At 38.4% G+C, this 15,092-nt stretch overlaps 1 protein-coding gene across 2 annotated transcripts in view; it reads right to left on the bottom strand.

The window, feature by feature from the left end:
• The window catches only part of lmf1 (lipase maturation factor 1), a 241,375-nt gene that overhangs the window by 133,740 nt on the left and 92,543 nt on the right, over positions 1 to 15,092 (bottom strand). For both annotated transcript variants that reach the window (XM_034052850.3, XM_034052849.3), the window contains exon 5: positions 7,767 to 7,832. In XM_034052850.3, the coding sequence (XP_033908741.1) occupies positions 7,767 to 7,832 (66 nt within the window). The remainder of the gene's footprint in view (positions 1 to 7,766; positions 7,833 to 15,092) is intronic.

The raw sequence follows: 15,092 nt of genomic DNA, 5'->3' as shown, positions 1-15,092 counted from the left end.
GTATAATGCGGGAGGCTTCCCTTCTGCAGCCGGTAAGAAGGGTTTAAGTGCATAGCTTTTGTTTCTCTCCCTTTATAGCTAACCAAAACTTTTTTGTTTCAAACAAGTAAAGGACAGTCAGAAAAGTTATTTCCTTTTTTGTTAAACTAGATTATTTTGTTCTATTGAATGCAATGCTACTACTGGTCCGTAGAAGGGATCTACAAACAGGTTTGTTTTTGTTTTGCTACATATATAATTCTGCTGCTATTGAATATATACTAGCTAAGGCCCTGTGTAAATCTTGATTTAAAGGAATGTGAGGAAATCGTGAAATTAGCCCAATACCACGAATCTTAAGAAATAAAAATAAATTTTTATTTGTATTTCATAAGAAATCACATGAACAAAACTGTATAGCTTTGCTGTGTGCCTACATGTACTATTCGCCATGCACATAGTGCTGTGCAGTGATTAAGTCATGTGACTACAGTATATGCAATCTAGGCTGGAAATTAAAATACTACACACTGTAAACAAGAAAATGGATGTCTCTAAAAAAAGGCTAAAAATGTGTCTGCAGCAGATCACGTAAAGCAATATCCAGCAGGAGCTGGAGGTAGGCTCTTCTGTACGTCCTGCAACGTTACTGTAGATCACCACTGAAAATCGTCTGTTGACAGGCTGTAGCGGGGTGCCCTGCCTCTGTGCGTATTTTTGTGTTTTATATTGTATGTGGTATGTTATTGTGTATATGTATTGGTGCACGGGGTGTGGGACTGTTAGTATTTAAAATGTATATTTGTATTTAGGCACAAGGATTGCACAATCACTTTACATGCAGATTAAAAAGGTTTGTGAGCACAGGGATGGGTGTGTGTGTTTGTGGAATACTGGGTGACAGGGAGGCAGTTAATCCTCCCTGCAAAAACACGTGGGAATGTGGCTAGAGCTGTGAATTGAATAAATGATTAATTAAGGCTCCAGCCACAGGTGTATAAATAGAGTGATCACAGGTGACACAAGGTTGGTGTGTTCAGGGAGTTAAAGAGAAACTGAAATCAAGCTCGTTTTATTTAGGGTTTGGTTAGTGTTTGTTTAGTGTCTGTTTGTTTTGGCCACCGTGCCTTTTTGTTTCTGTAAAGTGTTTCCGTTTTGTTTAAACTTTTTATTTTACAATAAATCTGCGCAACAGCGCATTTCATTTATACCTCGCAGTCTTGACTGTCTGTGTTCATTTCCTGGCCTGACGTCACCACAAGCCATCAGTGTCACACAAGCATTTAGATTAAGTATTCACCGAAAGAGAAAGGCGGAAATCCAGAGCAGTACCGCGACTGCTTTACTTGCAAAGAAACAAAAAACAGCGACTTCCATATTCCAAAAGTCCACTGAAAACCGTGAAGCACGAAACACATAACATTTTGACCTGACAGAGGCGTTTGCTTGTGCAAATATCCCTCTTGAAAAACTGGACAACCAAAAGTTTGTAAATTCTTCAGACTGAGTGTAGCAAATGGTGAAATTAGTAAAACAGTCTGGTTGCTTGTCAGTGGTCACTGACAAGACGACTAATGCCCAAGATCAGTATGTGTTACACATTGTATTTGTTTTGCAAGTTCTAAATGATGAACATGCATCTGACGTACTAGAACTGTAAGCTGTCCTTGCAGATACACTTTACCTACAGGCTGCTAATTACAACACTGTTTCACAAGCTATTGTAAAGTGCTTGAATAAATTTTATGTTGATTTCGATGATGTCAGTGCATTTTCTCTCTCTATTTGCTGTTTAAAAAAAAATAAAAAGTACTCATTAACCTCAGTGGATGTTATATTATGCACTTGCTAATGCTTTTGTACTTTACTGCCTGGGACTGAAGCTTTTTTTTTTTTTATGTCTGTGATCCATATCGCATCATTTTGTGTTCTATGTTCCCACAGATGTTTGAATGTTAATTAAAATGATCATTAACAACAGTGAGATTTAATTATCACTCGCATGTGATTTCTGTCGTATGGTACAAGGCAATAAAGGCATAAATAGTTTAACAAGCCTCATACCTTGAGTACCCTGGTTGTTGTGGAACAGTGATATGGCTTGGTATAGGTCCTCCGCACAGGGCTGGATTAACCAATATGCCAATAACACCATTTGTCATAATATGCATAGGGCCCCCAAAATGTGGGTTAGTGCAGGGCCCCCAAGATATGGGTTAGTGCAGGGCCCCCACATCCTTTACTCCGGCCCTGGGTGAACAGAAACATTAACTAAATAGATTCCAGTGGTTGTTTCTGTTGTTACATAAAAGAAAGGCTACAGGTGCAGTATGTAAGTGTTATTTTAAAAAACATTTCAATACTAACAAACAATCAGTTTGTGTCTGAAACCTGAGCCCTGTTTGAAAGTGTGGCGCTAAAAGACAGTCATCAGTATAGTTTATCTTTCATCCAAAAATACTGAAGTTCCAGTCACTATTTTAATAAATGTATTGGTATTTGATAGAAACAGGATAGGCCCCATTCTCCCATTACATTAGCACTTCTCCCGTGTATCTTCACATATTTCGAACTGATGAGGAGGCAGAAAGCTCTTATTGTAAAGATAGGTAAATAGACAAAACAAATTTGTCTGTTCTAGTTTATAACATTGAGGTCACGCTTTCCTTTTTAGAAATGTTTTACTTGTTCTGTTCTTTCAAGTAGGTATGTGCTTCAAATATTAAATCATAGAAATTTGTTTTTAAGTGTATTTGATCAAATTTTAGAAAATGATGTACAGTATGCCCCAGTTTCTCATATTAAACAGTGTTTTATAACTCATGTTCTATTAAAAACACTTGGCAAGACTACACACAAACATGACAAACTTTTACTGGGAAGATCAGACATCATGTGTTAAATCATATTTAGATGCCAAGACTACAGCTTGTGACTTATCAGCACCTTCGGCTGTAAACATAACATGTAAGGTTTGATTGCAAAAGAATATGGACAAGAACCATACCTTCAAACCTGGACTTGAGTGCATTCATTACAGAAACATGAAACATTCTCTGTAAAGCAGACCCTAACAACTAATGAACAAGTCGCACTGCTGCACGCTACACTGTGTTATGATGTAGAGGTGCACTCTGTAATACCCACGCATTGGTATTGTTTTAAAAACATGTTGCAGACCTATATGCTTAGCATATGGCTCCATAACCAAACCAAGTGGATATCATACACGTTCACTGTTAGACCGTGGCATTTCAGAATCCTTACATAATACCATGTTATACCTTAAGTGACCAAGAAATGCAAAGCTGTCTGATGCTGCCTGTTTTTACTGTAGAGCTAATTCATTTAAAATATAGATAAACTAAGTATCACATTGGTAAGTATACCTTTTCATGTTTGTCAAATTATTTTACTCTTGTCGATAATGGCCAGATGTTTTGATTTTCTCCTGTTATTTGCCTCAGATAATTCACATCGGTCTCACTCTGACAGAACTATTGTGCATCACTCCTTACAGCAACTTGTTGCTCCAAAAGGTTTGTTTTGATACTAGGTTTTGCTGCAATGTGGTGTGTGTCTCTTCAACCTGGTGTGAATGGACCCTATTGAACTGTACAGTCTTCTATTTATCTAACAATGGAGGGAAGCCTAGCATAGTGTGGTGTGAATGGGCCAAGCCTCGCTGAGTCGAACGGACTCTTCTGGTTCCAGAACCTTTCTTATGTTCTTATCCAGAGGTACATTTCGTACTGTTGCATTAATTCAGCAGTGTAACAATTCTTGCACTTTTCCTGTTTGTTGATGTATCTGGTTATTTGCCCTCCTGCAATACTTTATAATGTGCTTAGTTACATTATTTTCTATTAGCAGTCTTTTTTACTCTGTTTTTAATGTCCTATTATAAGCTGAGTTAGCTGTGTGGTCAAACAGTTACGCAAATACTTATATGAAGCTTCTAAATTGAGCTAATTCTGGTCTTTGATCTTTCTGAAATACCCTTCGATTTGTGGTTTCAGTACTTTACAACATAGTTGTTACAAGCTGTTTTGCCTTCATTGTAACCTTAATTTGGTATGGAATCTCAGACTCCTCATATCGGTCTCATCAAGAGTCTTGCATTTGTCATTTTATTCATGAAAATAAATTCCTACCTGGTAAACGTATCTTACCTCATCTCTGGAAGTACAGATTTAACCATTTTAAAAAGCAACCTTAGCTCCTGTGTGTCTCTGCTTTACATGCACATATCTTTCTATATTCAACAAATCAGGTATAAGGTATACAACCTCAAAATAAATCAAGTAGGAAAGTGTGTGCTTGAGTTACGCTATATAATATGCTTTCAGAAATACCTGTTTCACTATTAAGCTCTTTTAAAAGTTCTATGAAGTGCAGTAGCACCTTCTAAAGACCCAATCCTATTCCAAACGTCCCTATATTCAAATTTCAGTGAAGGCCTCCATGATATCTCTTACAATCACTTCTCTTTGTAGGAGGCTGTGTGGTCCAGCGATTAAAGAAAAGGGCTTGTAACCAGGAGGTCCCCGTTTCAAATCCCGGCTCACTCACTGTGTGACCTTGAGCAAGTCACTTAACCTCCTTGTGCTCCGTCTTTCATGTGAGACGTTGTTGTAAGTGACTCTGCAGCTATTGCATAGTTCACACACCCAAGTCTCTGTAGGTATCCTTGGATAAAGGCGTCTGCTAAATAAACAAATAATATAGCTTGCACCCTTTCAAGATAGATTAAAGGAACATACACTGACAGACAGGTGGAACAGGAGTAAAGCTGGGCTAGGCCACAACACAGATAGGCCTGGCTCTTTATTAACCTCTTCAGTAACCTTTGCTGCTCCTATAAAACCTGTCAGGAGAGCAATGATGACACAGCCAGATCCTTTTCCTTCCTCTTGAAAATAATTGCCACATAATGAGTTTGTAATTGCAGACAGGGTCATAAAATGCTACAGTCAGTGCTGTAGTTGCTGTAGAGACAATAGGGCTGATTAGCTCTTGAGTGAGGAGCAAGGGTTAATTGACCCTGTCCCGCCCCCCCCCCCCCCCCCCCACCCCCACCCCCACCCCAGTCTGTTCACTATCAGAGCTCTTTTATATCTTTATTGGGGATCACTGGACCCTATTATAAAGCAAGTGTGGCCCCTTTGAACAGTTCAGAAGCGATAAGATTTGCTTTTACGACAAACAATGTTGTTCCTCGACAATTTTTCTTCATTCGCCTATTTTGTACAAAACAGTACTTTTGATTCTGAAAGAGAAGCATTAAAATAAATGATTTTTGAGAACGACCTTCCCGCTGTCTGGTGCAAATAACTCTTGTGAATATCAGATGCGCCAGGCTGTGATTCTTTCAAAGGCGGATCTGAAATTCCTGCCATGTCTTGCTGTAATCAACAGCATGATAGTGCCTGGAGCCAGAGCACAAACAGAGTCTTGTTGGGGTTGAAACGGACATCAAAGAGCTGATCAGAGACGAGCAGATAAAGAACTCCTTTCAGGTTTTCTGCTGTGGGGCCGATTGCCACATTCGATTTAGGCATGATTTCTGCTTTAATACATGTTGGCACTTCCTGCTAATTAATAGTCTAATTATATTAATTCCAATAATGACAGTGCTTGTTAACTGCAAATACTATAATAAGCAGTTTCCCTGTGTACACCAAAATACTCAACTATAGCAGTATAGTTTGTTTTCTCTGCGAGTGCCCACACTGCTGTTTGGAAGAATAAATTAATCGTGGGTTCTGCCTGGCCATTTAGCCACAGCATTTAGTAGAGTCGGGCATCACATAATTGAGTGGTAGTGTCTCCTGTTCACAAAATAAAATTAATTCAATGTCGGTGCTTTAATTGCTATTTGGGTGCAGTCTATAGCACCAATGTTATTGGGGAACCCAGCAATTAAAGAAAATCCCTTTTTATTTCAATCTGCTGTCCGCCGGTATAAGGAAACTGAATGTACTGACGACAAAGGGCAATGATGGGAGTCCAAAACACTGGCATCAGTGCACTAAAGAGGGTTGTGAAATGCCCCATGTCTTCAGTCTGTCTTTGAAAGGTACCAATGGTCAAAAAGCCAAGAGTAGACAGGACTTGTATATGTGCAGGAATGGGATGAGTGCGCTTGGTTGGTCTGTGTAGCCTAGGTCCCAACATATCGCACAATTCCAGTAGGTCTTCCTTGGGAAAGCGGTATCTTGCCATTTTCAAGCGGTTTACAATTATTCTGTGAATTTATAGTGAAAATGTTTACATGTTAATAGGCTGCATGTCTATTTCTTATTATATTACTTTGCAATTCACAATGCATGACAGAAAGGACTAACAACAACAACAACAGCAGCATTGTTTTCTATTTAGCTTGTAATACACATGGTGGTGATAATCAATATTGATACCACTGCGTGGATAATAATTATAATATTAGGCTAATTATATATACACGTCAAATTTCAGCTATTATTATTATTTATTTCTTAGCAGATGCCCTTACCTAGGGTGACTAACAGTTGTAGACAAAATACACATAAAGAATTACAGTACAATTAAGAGCAAGCTATATACGCAATTGTTATTCATTATGCAGTGATGGTGTATCTTTATCCTGAATAACAGGGGAAAGATTTTTTTCTTGCAGTACCATCATTCTAACACAAGGAAACAAACGTACACACGGTCCAGAGTGTGCGTGAGTCGACGAACATTTCCACGCAACGTTGCATGTTGATAAATCTCACACTTTCTGTTAGACTGTGCATACGCACAGTTTAGAATGAAATTTGTGCATACTCACATCTGATAAATATAGCTCCAGGATTCACTGCTGACAGGACTGCTTATTGCCATAGTTTTTTTTAATGGGCTTGTTACGGTGCTAAATTTTAATAGTGATATACAGTACAATTACCACTCAACATGGCCATGAATGAACCAAATTTGAGAATCATTTACACCATGTGGGCTTCTATAAAACCATCTTCAGAGGGTTCAGCTAAAAGGTGCTGTAAATGCAGGGGCCTCAAAGGGGGTGACCTCTTCTGGAACTGCCAATAACAGGCACTTTAACTGCTGTACAGTGATGTTAAAGAAAGTAGAGCCAATGTTGAACAGGATTTGTAGATGTATTCTTCAGTGTGTTCCAGAACACCCCTGCACTCTGTACACCAGGTTAAACTTGTCACCTGAGCACAGAAGGGCTTTCCACTGAAACCAGATGCGTTTTAAAAGGGGCCAACAGTAAACTGCCTGTCCATCTCAGTAGTCTGTTCCAGGAGTTGAATTGGGTTTATTCTTTAAGAAATGTCACAGATACTAAATACTTGAAAATACCAACAGTGAGAAGTACTATTGGAAGGAAATCTTTTGCTAGAATACACTACACATAAAACTCAGATCCACGGTGTCACTTTATCATTTTAAGAGACTGTTGCTTGATCATTTGAACCTGCCTTGTCATTGCGTGTGATGCGAAATGAATAATACATGCTTGTATGTAACTGTAACTTGCTCCTGCCTTCCCCCTGGGACACCTTTGTGAAGAAGCAGTTTGCATCTTGTTTTTTTTTTTTTTTTTTCAGTGAACATTTTTAAATAAACTCTTTATCAGAAACAGCCATCTCCACATTCCTCGTGGTTACTAAGAAATGGTATTCAACTTCCTACCAGTGGGACATTTGCTTGTAGTGCGAAGCACCCGACCTCTTCAGGGTCCAAGCTTTAATTATAAGGCAGGGGCCAGGACAGGAAGCAGGTCCCAGTAAACGTACCTCGTAATGATAGTCCATGCAGGTCAGATCTCTCCAGCAGCGGTCCCCTCTGAGTTTTATCAGCCCCTGCCCAAAAAACACAAGAAAGAGAAGCAATTCATTTCCTTTGCACACAAATACACTGTCCATACTGGAGAACTGCTTATCATGCCATCAGTAATAACAGGGTAACACAATGCTGGTGGGACTTGGTCTTTTCTACATCTTTGCATTACATATTTAGAAAGTCATGTTCCTACCCTACCTTCACACTGCAGAATTCCTTTGTTGGTTCAAATGTCGTGTTTTTGTTTTGGCTTCGAAATGTAATATTCCACAGATGTGTCATATTTTTACACAACTTAGAAAATGTAATGTCTTGATACACTGTTTATGATACACATGCAGCGATGAAGCAGTAGCTGAATGTTTTCTACTTCAGCTTACAAGTTTTACCAAATAGAAGTATAGAAGCTACAGTACAGGTTGCTTGTATTTTTAGTATCATGCAGACAAACAGAAATTCTACATGCCACACTTTGGTAATAATAAGACTATTTAAAAAAAAATGCTACATGTTGTAAAATAGCTTTTTAGTAAGGGTAAAATCAACTTCAAGTAAGCAAAAAGCTAACAAGCTGAAGACTAGGCAATATAGTATGAAATGTCCAAGTCAGTGAACTATGCAAGGGGTTTATATCAAACTATCAAGTTTCTTCATCACAAGAGAAACTAGAAAAAAAGGGAATCAGCGGCCCACAGCAAGCAAGACACCTGGGCTGCAATGAGAGCGCAGGCAGGTAGCTATGCAACTGGATCAGAGCAGCCTGGAGGTATGCAACCCTGCTCGCAATCACACACTCATACACACACATATACAGGCGCCTCTGAAGTATGGAAAAAGGGGGTCTGATTACAATCACAAAATCAGAGACCAAAGAAGGTCTTCCTCAGTCTGGGTCTACTGACCTGCTCGAGACCCAGCCTTGAATCTAAAATTACAGAATGCTACCCGCTCAGGCGAGAGCTCCAGCTGTGAGGCTCACACACCCCAGAGTGACTTCATCCCTGCTTCTCATAATAACCCGATAGCCTTGCTGAGAACCAGGAATGCTTTATACAGCCCATTCTCTGAACTCTACATGATAAAAGTCAAGAATAAAAAATTATCATGTTATTACCCTAATAAAAATGGGGACCTTTATTCGCTAATCATGTCCATTCGTCTGCTGACTCCACATTGTGAACACGATAACTTGATTTTTCACCAGTCTTCAGCACACCAACTTTTAGCACATGCCTTTATAGGAGTTTAGTATTGCATTTGACTATAATCCAATAAACTCAGATCGTTTTAATCTCTCAGACACGGTGTGAGGTATTACGCAATTATGAGGACCCTGTGTATGTGCGTGCATTAGTGATTACTCCTGTCTGTCATGTATTCCCATTTAAGAGAAAAACAAGTGTCTCCTCACCACCTTTCTACAGGTGTACCTCAAGGATCTGTCCTGGGACACCTCTTCTCAGTCTACACCCGCTCACTGGGTATTCCATCTCCTCTTTTGCCTTCTCCTACCACCTTTATGCTGATGATGCCCAGATCTTCCTCTCCTTCCAGACTCCCACATCTCAGAATGCCTCTCGGTTCTCAATTTAGATGCATTTCCACCACCTCAACCTCTCTAAATCGGACTTCTACTTTCCTCCAACTTCCTCTCCCTCCTCTGACCCCTCAATCTTATTATCCCCCAACTATCACTCTATCTCCATCTGCTAAAAACCTAGGTGTTACTCTTGACCCCTCCCTCTCTTCTCAACACATCTCTTCCCTGACATGCACTTGCCGCTTCTTTCTTGGCAAACTCGACCGAATCCGTCCTTTTCTTACTACTTATTCTACCAAACTCCTGGTTCAAGCTCTTGTACTCTCCAGATTGGACTACTGTAACTCTCTCCTTGGGTCTCCTTGCTTCGGCTATCCGCCCCCTTCAGCTCATTCAAAATTCTGCTGCTCGTCTTGTATTCTCCCAACCTCGCTACTCTCATGCTACTCCTCTGCTTCACACCCTCCACTGGCTACTTATATCTGCTTGCATTCAATTCAAGACCCCATGTTCTTGCCTACAATTGCCCTCTCTTACCTACAATTACTTGTGTCTCCCTGCACCCCCTCTACTCTCTATCCTGTGGTGGAACCAGCTACTGGAGAACATCAGGGCTGCTCCGTCTCTCACTGCCTTCTGCTACCTCAAGACCCACTTCTTTAGACTGCACTTGTAGATATCTTCATCTAATTTTCCTACTATGCACTGAACCTGCTCAACCTACACACCACATTACTGGATCCCCAGCTAATACACTATCCTTGCACTACTAATGTGTCATTGTAGATGTAGATTGAATCTCTCTCTCGCTCTCGTAAATATGGATTGGAGAGGAGGGCTATAGTGGAAAATTATTGACATGAGGGAAGACTATTGTTACTGACAGGGCATTTCATTTTCCACCATGGCTGAGTCTGCAGTATATATTTAATATATGAATCAGTCAAGAAAATAAGCGGGGCTGGATAGTAAATACGACTTTATATATTTTGTTTAAATATTGCGGATACTGCATAAGTAACTACATAAATAACATAAATACATAACAGAAAAAGTTCATACTTCCTACAATACTTATAAAAGTTTTTTTTTGGCGTCCAGATGTTACAGTGTTAAAAAATGAAAATGATAAACACGAAATACCCAAACATAGAACTGCTTACTTCACGCGTGTAAAACCAAAAAAAGGAAGTAGGCTTAATTAGTACAACACAACAATGTACTACAATTGTCCTTACAATGAGTAAAGCAAACATAAAAATATGTGTTGTACTTACAATCAATTCTAAAGAACACACTTTTAAAATAAGAAATTGTCCAATGTTGTCTGCTTTTTCAATGTACTACCTCCCGCTGTAAATCTATCTCAATTTTGCGTGCAGCTTCGTAGCCAGTTTCAAAGCCACGATTATGCCTCAGTCTGCCAGAAATATGCAGTTGCTAAGTCAGTGTGTTTTAAAACCTGCATGAAGTATGCACATAAATCATGCAAGTGCGCTCTGTAGCACTGGCACCTAGTAATAAAGTTGTCACTAAGCGGCATGCAGTTGCTAACATCAGAATTCCATTAACATTAAAGTCTATGAGACGGGATTGGTTCCTGGGAAAATGTTGTTAATAACCAAAAGTTGTCTTTATCAGGGTTGCTAATATCCGGCATCTACTAGATACTTTTAATGTTGTACTAGCCACACAGTACTGAACAACGGACTCAATTCAAGTAACCTTTTTCTGGGTGGGGGGGTGACATTTAAAATGCACACAATAAACAGTGAGAATTTGAAATTTTTAAAAAATATTAATGTGATTTGATTAAGACGTTATTTATAAGGCATCACAATGAAAAAAAACACACCCACATCAACTTTGTCTATTGTATTAGGTGAATTAAAACCAAACTTAAAAGGGCTAATCAGCACCAGGTTAAGCAAATGCACTACAATCAGATATACATTAGCATTCAATTGACAATTAAGGCGAACCAATGAGAGCACACTCAATGCGAACCCTTTCCTTGATACTTTGGGTGCTTGGAAAGTGTACAGACTTTGATATCCAGTATGAATGGATGGAGCTGAGCTGCCAGTGTCCCGGAGCCTTGGGATATCTCACAGGATGCAGGCTGGCAGCCCATTCAACGGCTCGGTGAGCAGGGTGCGGAAAAAATGCTGTTACGTTAAAAGAGATTATCAGCATTACCTTCCGCTCTGCTGCCGTGCTCTAATGTAACACTGTGACACATATTACATGTATATTAGTCTTATTACAACCCCCAGACCCCAGAGCTGTGGAATCCAGTCTACTCCCTCCTAATTAAACAGTAGAATCCAGTCTACTCCCTCCCGATTAAACTGTAGAATCCAGTCTACTCCCTCCTGATTAAACTCTGTAGAATCCAGTCTACTCTCTCCTGATTAAACTGTAGAATCCAGTCTACTCCCTCCTGATTAAACTGTAGAATCCAGTCTACTCCCTCCTGATTAAACTGTAGAATCCAGTCTACTCCCTCCTGATTACTGTAGAATCCAGTCTGCTCCCTCCTGATTAAACTCTGTAGAATCCAGTCTATTCTCTCCTGATTAAACTGTAGAATCCAGTCTACTCTCTCCTGATTAAACTCTGTATAATCCAGTCTACTCTCTCCTGATTAAGATGTACCCTTTCACTTTGACCATGGGGGCTGTTTAATGAACTCTATAATAATCCTGCTGACGTATTCACCCAGGGGTAATTGACCTCCTTTTCATTAAATACAAAAGATACAGTAGTTAGATAACTGTGACTGTTATTTCTTCTATGCTAGCACATTGTTATTTTATCGTCATGTATTTACCACCAAACCGAATAAGAACATTAACTGACTGCTCCAGCAAGCAAAATTGTTTCTTACTACAGCAGTTTTATAAGATTAAAAAATAAATATATACTATATATATATATATATATATATATATATATATATATATATATATATATATATATATATATATATATATATATATACACTGTATATAAACTGTAATACGATTTCCAATGGAAGCAATTTTACAAATCACAGCTTGTCTGATTTTGAAAACTTACAAACTGTATGCATTTAAACAGTCATTCAAAATGCATGCATTTAAAGAGACATTCAAATTGCATACATTTAAATAGAGGAATATAAATGTTATTGCTATAGCATGGAAAATCCAACATATTAAATTAATTCTCTTTACATTTGTATTGAATGTTAGAAAGCAAACACTACCTGTAGCACTACATTTGAACTCCCTTTGAATTAAGAAATAAAAGTAATGTAAGAAACAGCAAGCTATATTAATGACTGGAATGTCTTTGTATTTCTCTCAGAAATGTGCATAGTTCATCTATTTATGCTAAATGACAGATGATTACAATGTTTAAAGATAGCTACAGTATATGTAGTACATTCGAAATGGTAATGCTTTGTATTTAAACAATAACACAACCGTTCAAATGAATTACTGCACAAAGGCTACACTGCTAGAAGAACCACTCAAGGCTAGGGTTGCCATCTGTCTGGGTTTGACCCGGACAGTCAGGGAATTGCCATCTTTGTCTGGGTGGCAGGAATTAACAAAACCGGACGCCCTAATGTCTGGTTTTAAGTGAAACGCATAAGAAACACCAACCTTCCTTTAATATTTTCTTTGACATACCCTATAACGGGACATTTTGGAGTGGAATTTATTTTGGCTTTATTGGCGGTTTAGATTGGATTGACAATAATACTTCCAGCAATCAGAGTGTGGCATACAGTGTGCGATCCCGCTGTCTGACAGACTGGTGGTATGCAGCCCAGGTTAAAGAAGCGCACGCCGGACAAGGTAAAGAATGTGTCAGTTGTGAATATGAGAATGCAGTGAGTGATGAAGCCAATCTGCTTAAAAAAACGTAAAGCAGACAGGACATTTCCATCAATGGATTTACGAAATCTGGAATTCATGATGCAAACCGTAGCTAAGTTTTAAAACTGAGAGTCAGCAAATGCCTATCGTTAAAGTGTACTGCAGTTAGTAATCCTTTCCAATTACTGATATCTTAAAATTGAAGGGACGTATAAGAACGATAACTCATTTTTAGAAGGCCTTCTTCTTTGCTGTTCTCAGGTTGTTGTAGTGACATTGTAGATGCTATAACCACTTACTGTAAATGAGACACTGTTTCAGCAGACACATTTAATTAAGTAAACATGTATTTGAATGTTTTTTAAATTAAAAGTAGAAATACAAAACTGGTAGGCGGGACCGAGGACGTCACCCCAGGAAGGGGCCTATCGGCAGCTCCGATATAAAGAGCTCAGTGAATACCTACCAATAGGAAGGCATATCCCCATAAGTAATGTTTTGGTGCTCGTCTTAGAATTGAAAGAGAACTGAAATTTAACTTTAAACACTTCAAATAAAACAAAATGTGGAAATGGCGTTGTAAAGCAAAGGGGGAAAATACCTCACCGTTTTGGTTTTCGTTTATTACATTCCACAGAACAGAACAACAAACTATATAAAACAAAATATTCGTTTGAATATTCAGATATTTGTCCAGGCACTGTTAGAAATGTACTGTTTAGTACTGATCTGTACATTCTACTTTCGCCCTGGGTAAGGGCATCTGCTAAGAAATAAATAAATAATACTGTGCCTCCAGCATTTGAATAATGTTTTACATTACATTGACCTGATTAAATAGTACAGTAAAATATGGTTTACTTATGATATATAATGGTAATTAAATTAAACCATATATATGCGTGTATGTATAATATGCATTGCATATTTAGTGGTAGCCATTAGTAACAGTGAAAAACCCAAAACAAATTTGCATACATTTTGATTTCTTTTGTATCTTTTTACAGACACATGGCCAGTGGTGTCGTAGTTTTTAACTTCTGTTAATAACATTTGTTAAAATTTATTATGGGGGGGGAGGAGGTAAAATTTGCCATGACACAATGGCTCTAAAACAGTTCTGACCGTCACAAACAGGCTTTTCAGGCTCAGAAATCCAGTCACTGTCTGGAAAAATTAGTAATAAAAAAAAAGGTAGACATCGTCGCTTCAGAAATTGCATTGATTTGCCACGGCGTTACTGATCACCACAGCTACTTGTCTCAAGAAAGATTAGGCACTAACGTACCATGACATATATACTGTTTTCCTGGCTTGCAAGTTCAATTGCTAAAATATTAAGAGCTCAATACTGTGTATAAGGCATGATTATTGATTTGTATCGAGATCTGGTGGTGTTAAACTGTATTACAGTATACTGCAGTTTTGATAGACCTTGGCTGACTGAGAAATATGTCCTGGTTTGGTCTGTGGAAAAGGTGACAACCCTACTCAAGGCACTGTTGACAAATGGTCATTTTTACCAATAGTCATTTAACTTTAACACTATCCTTATCCTTTTTTTTCTTTAAAGTACAAACATAATAAAAACTATTTAAAATTGCTGCAGTCACTGTTTGTTTTGTTATTTGGTCTTTCAGACTGCAATTTACTGCCGCTATACTGTGGTTTGATTGATGTGTCTCTTATTGGGTATTTTAATTGATCTTTCCATAGACCATTATTGCTCTTTGCAACATTTAGAGCTGGATTTTCAAAGCTTTTTACTCCCAATTGCACTTATTACAATGTAAAACATGAACACAGGAGTCTGGTTAGTTTTAGAATTGTATATGCTTATACTGATTATTTTTAATAAACAATTTTAAGCA

This window comes from Acipenser ruthenus, chromosome 22 (assembly GCF_902713425.1).
Source record: "Acipenser ruthenus chromosome 22, fAciRut3.2 maternal haplotype, whole genome shotgun sequence".
Classification (NCBI taxonomy): Eukaryota; Metazoa; Chordata; class Actinopteri; order Acipenseriformes; family Acipenseridae; genus Acipenser; species Acipenser ruthenus.
This window is presented reverse-complemented; position numbering and strand designations above follow the sequence as displayed.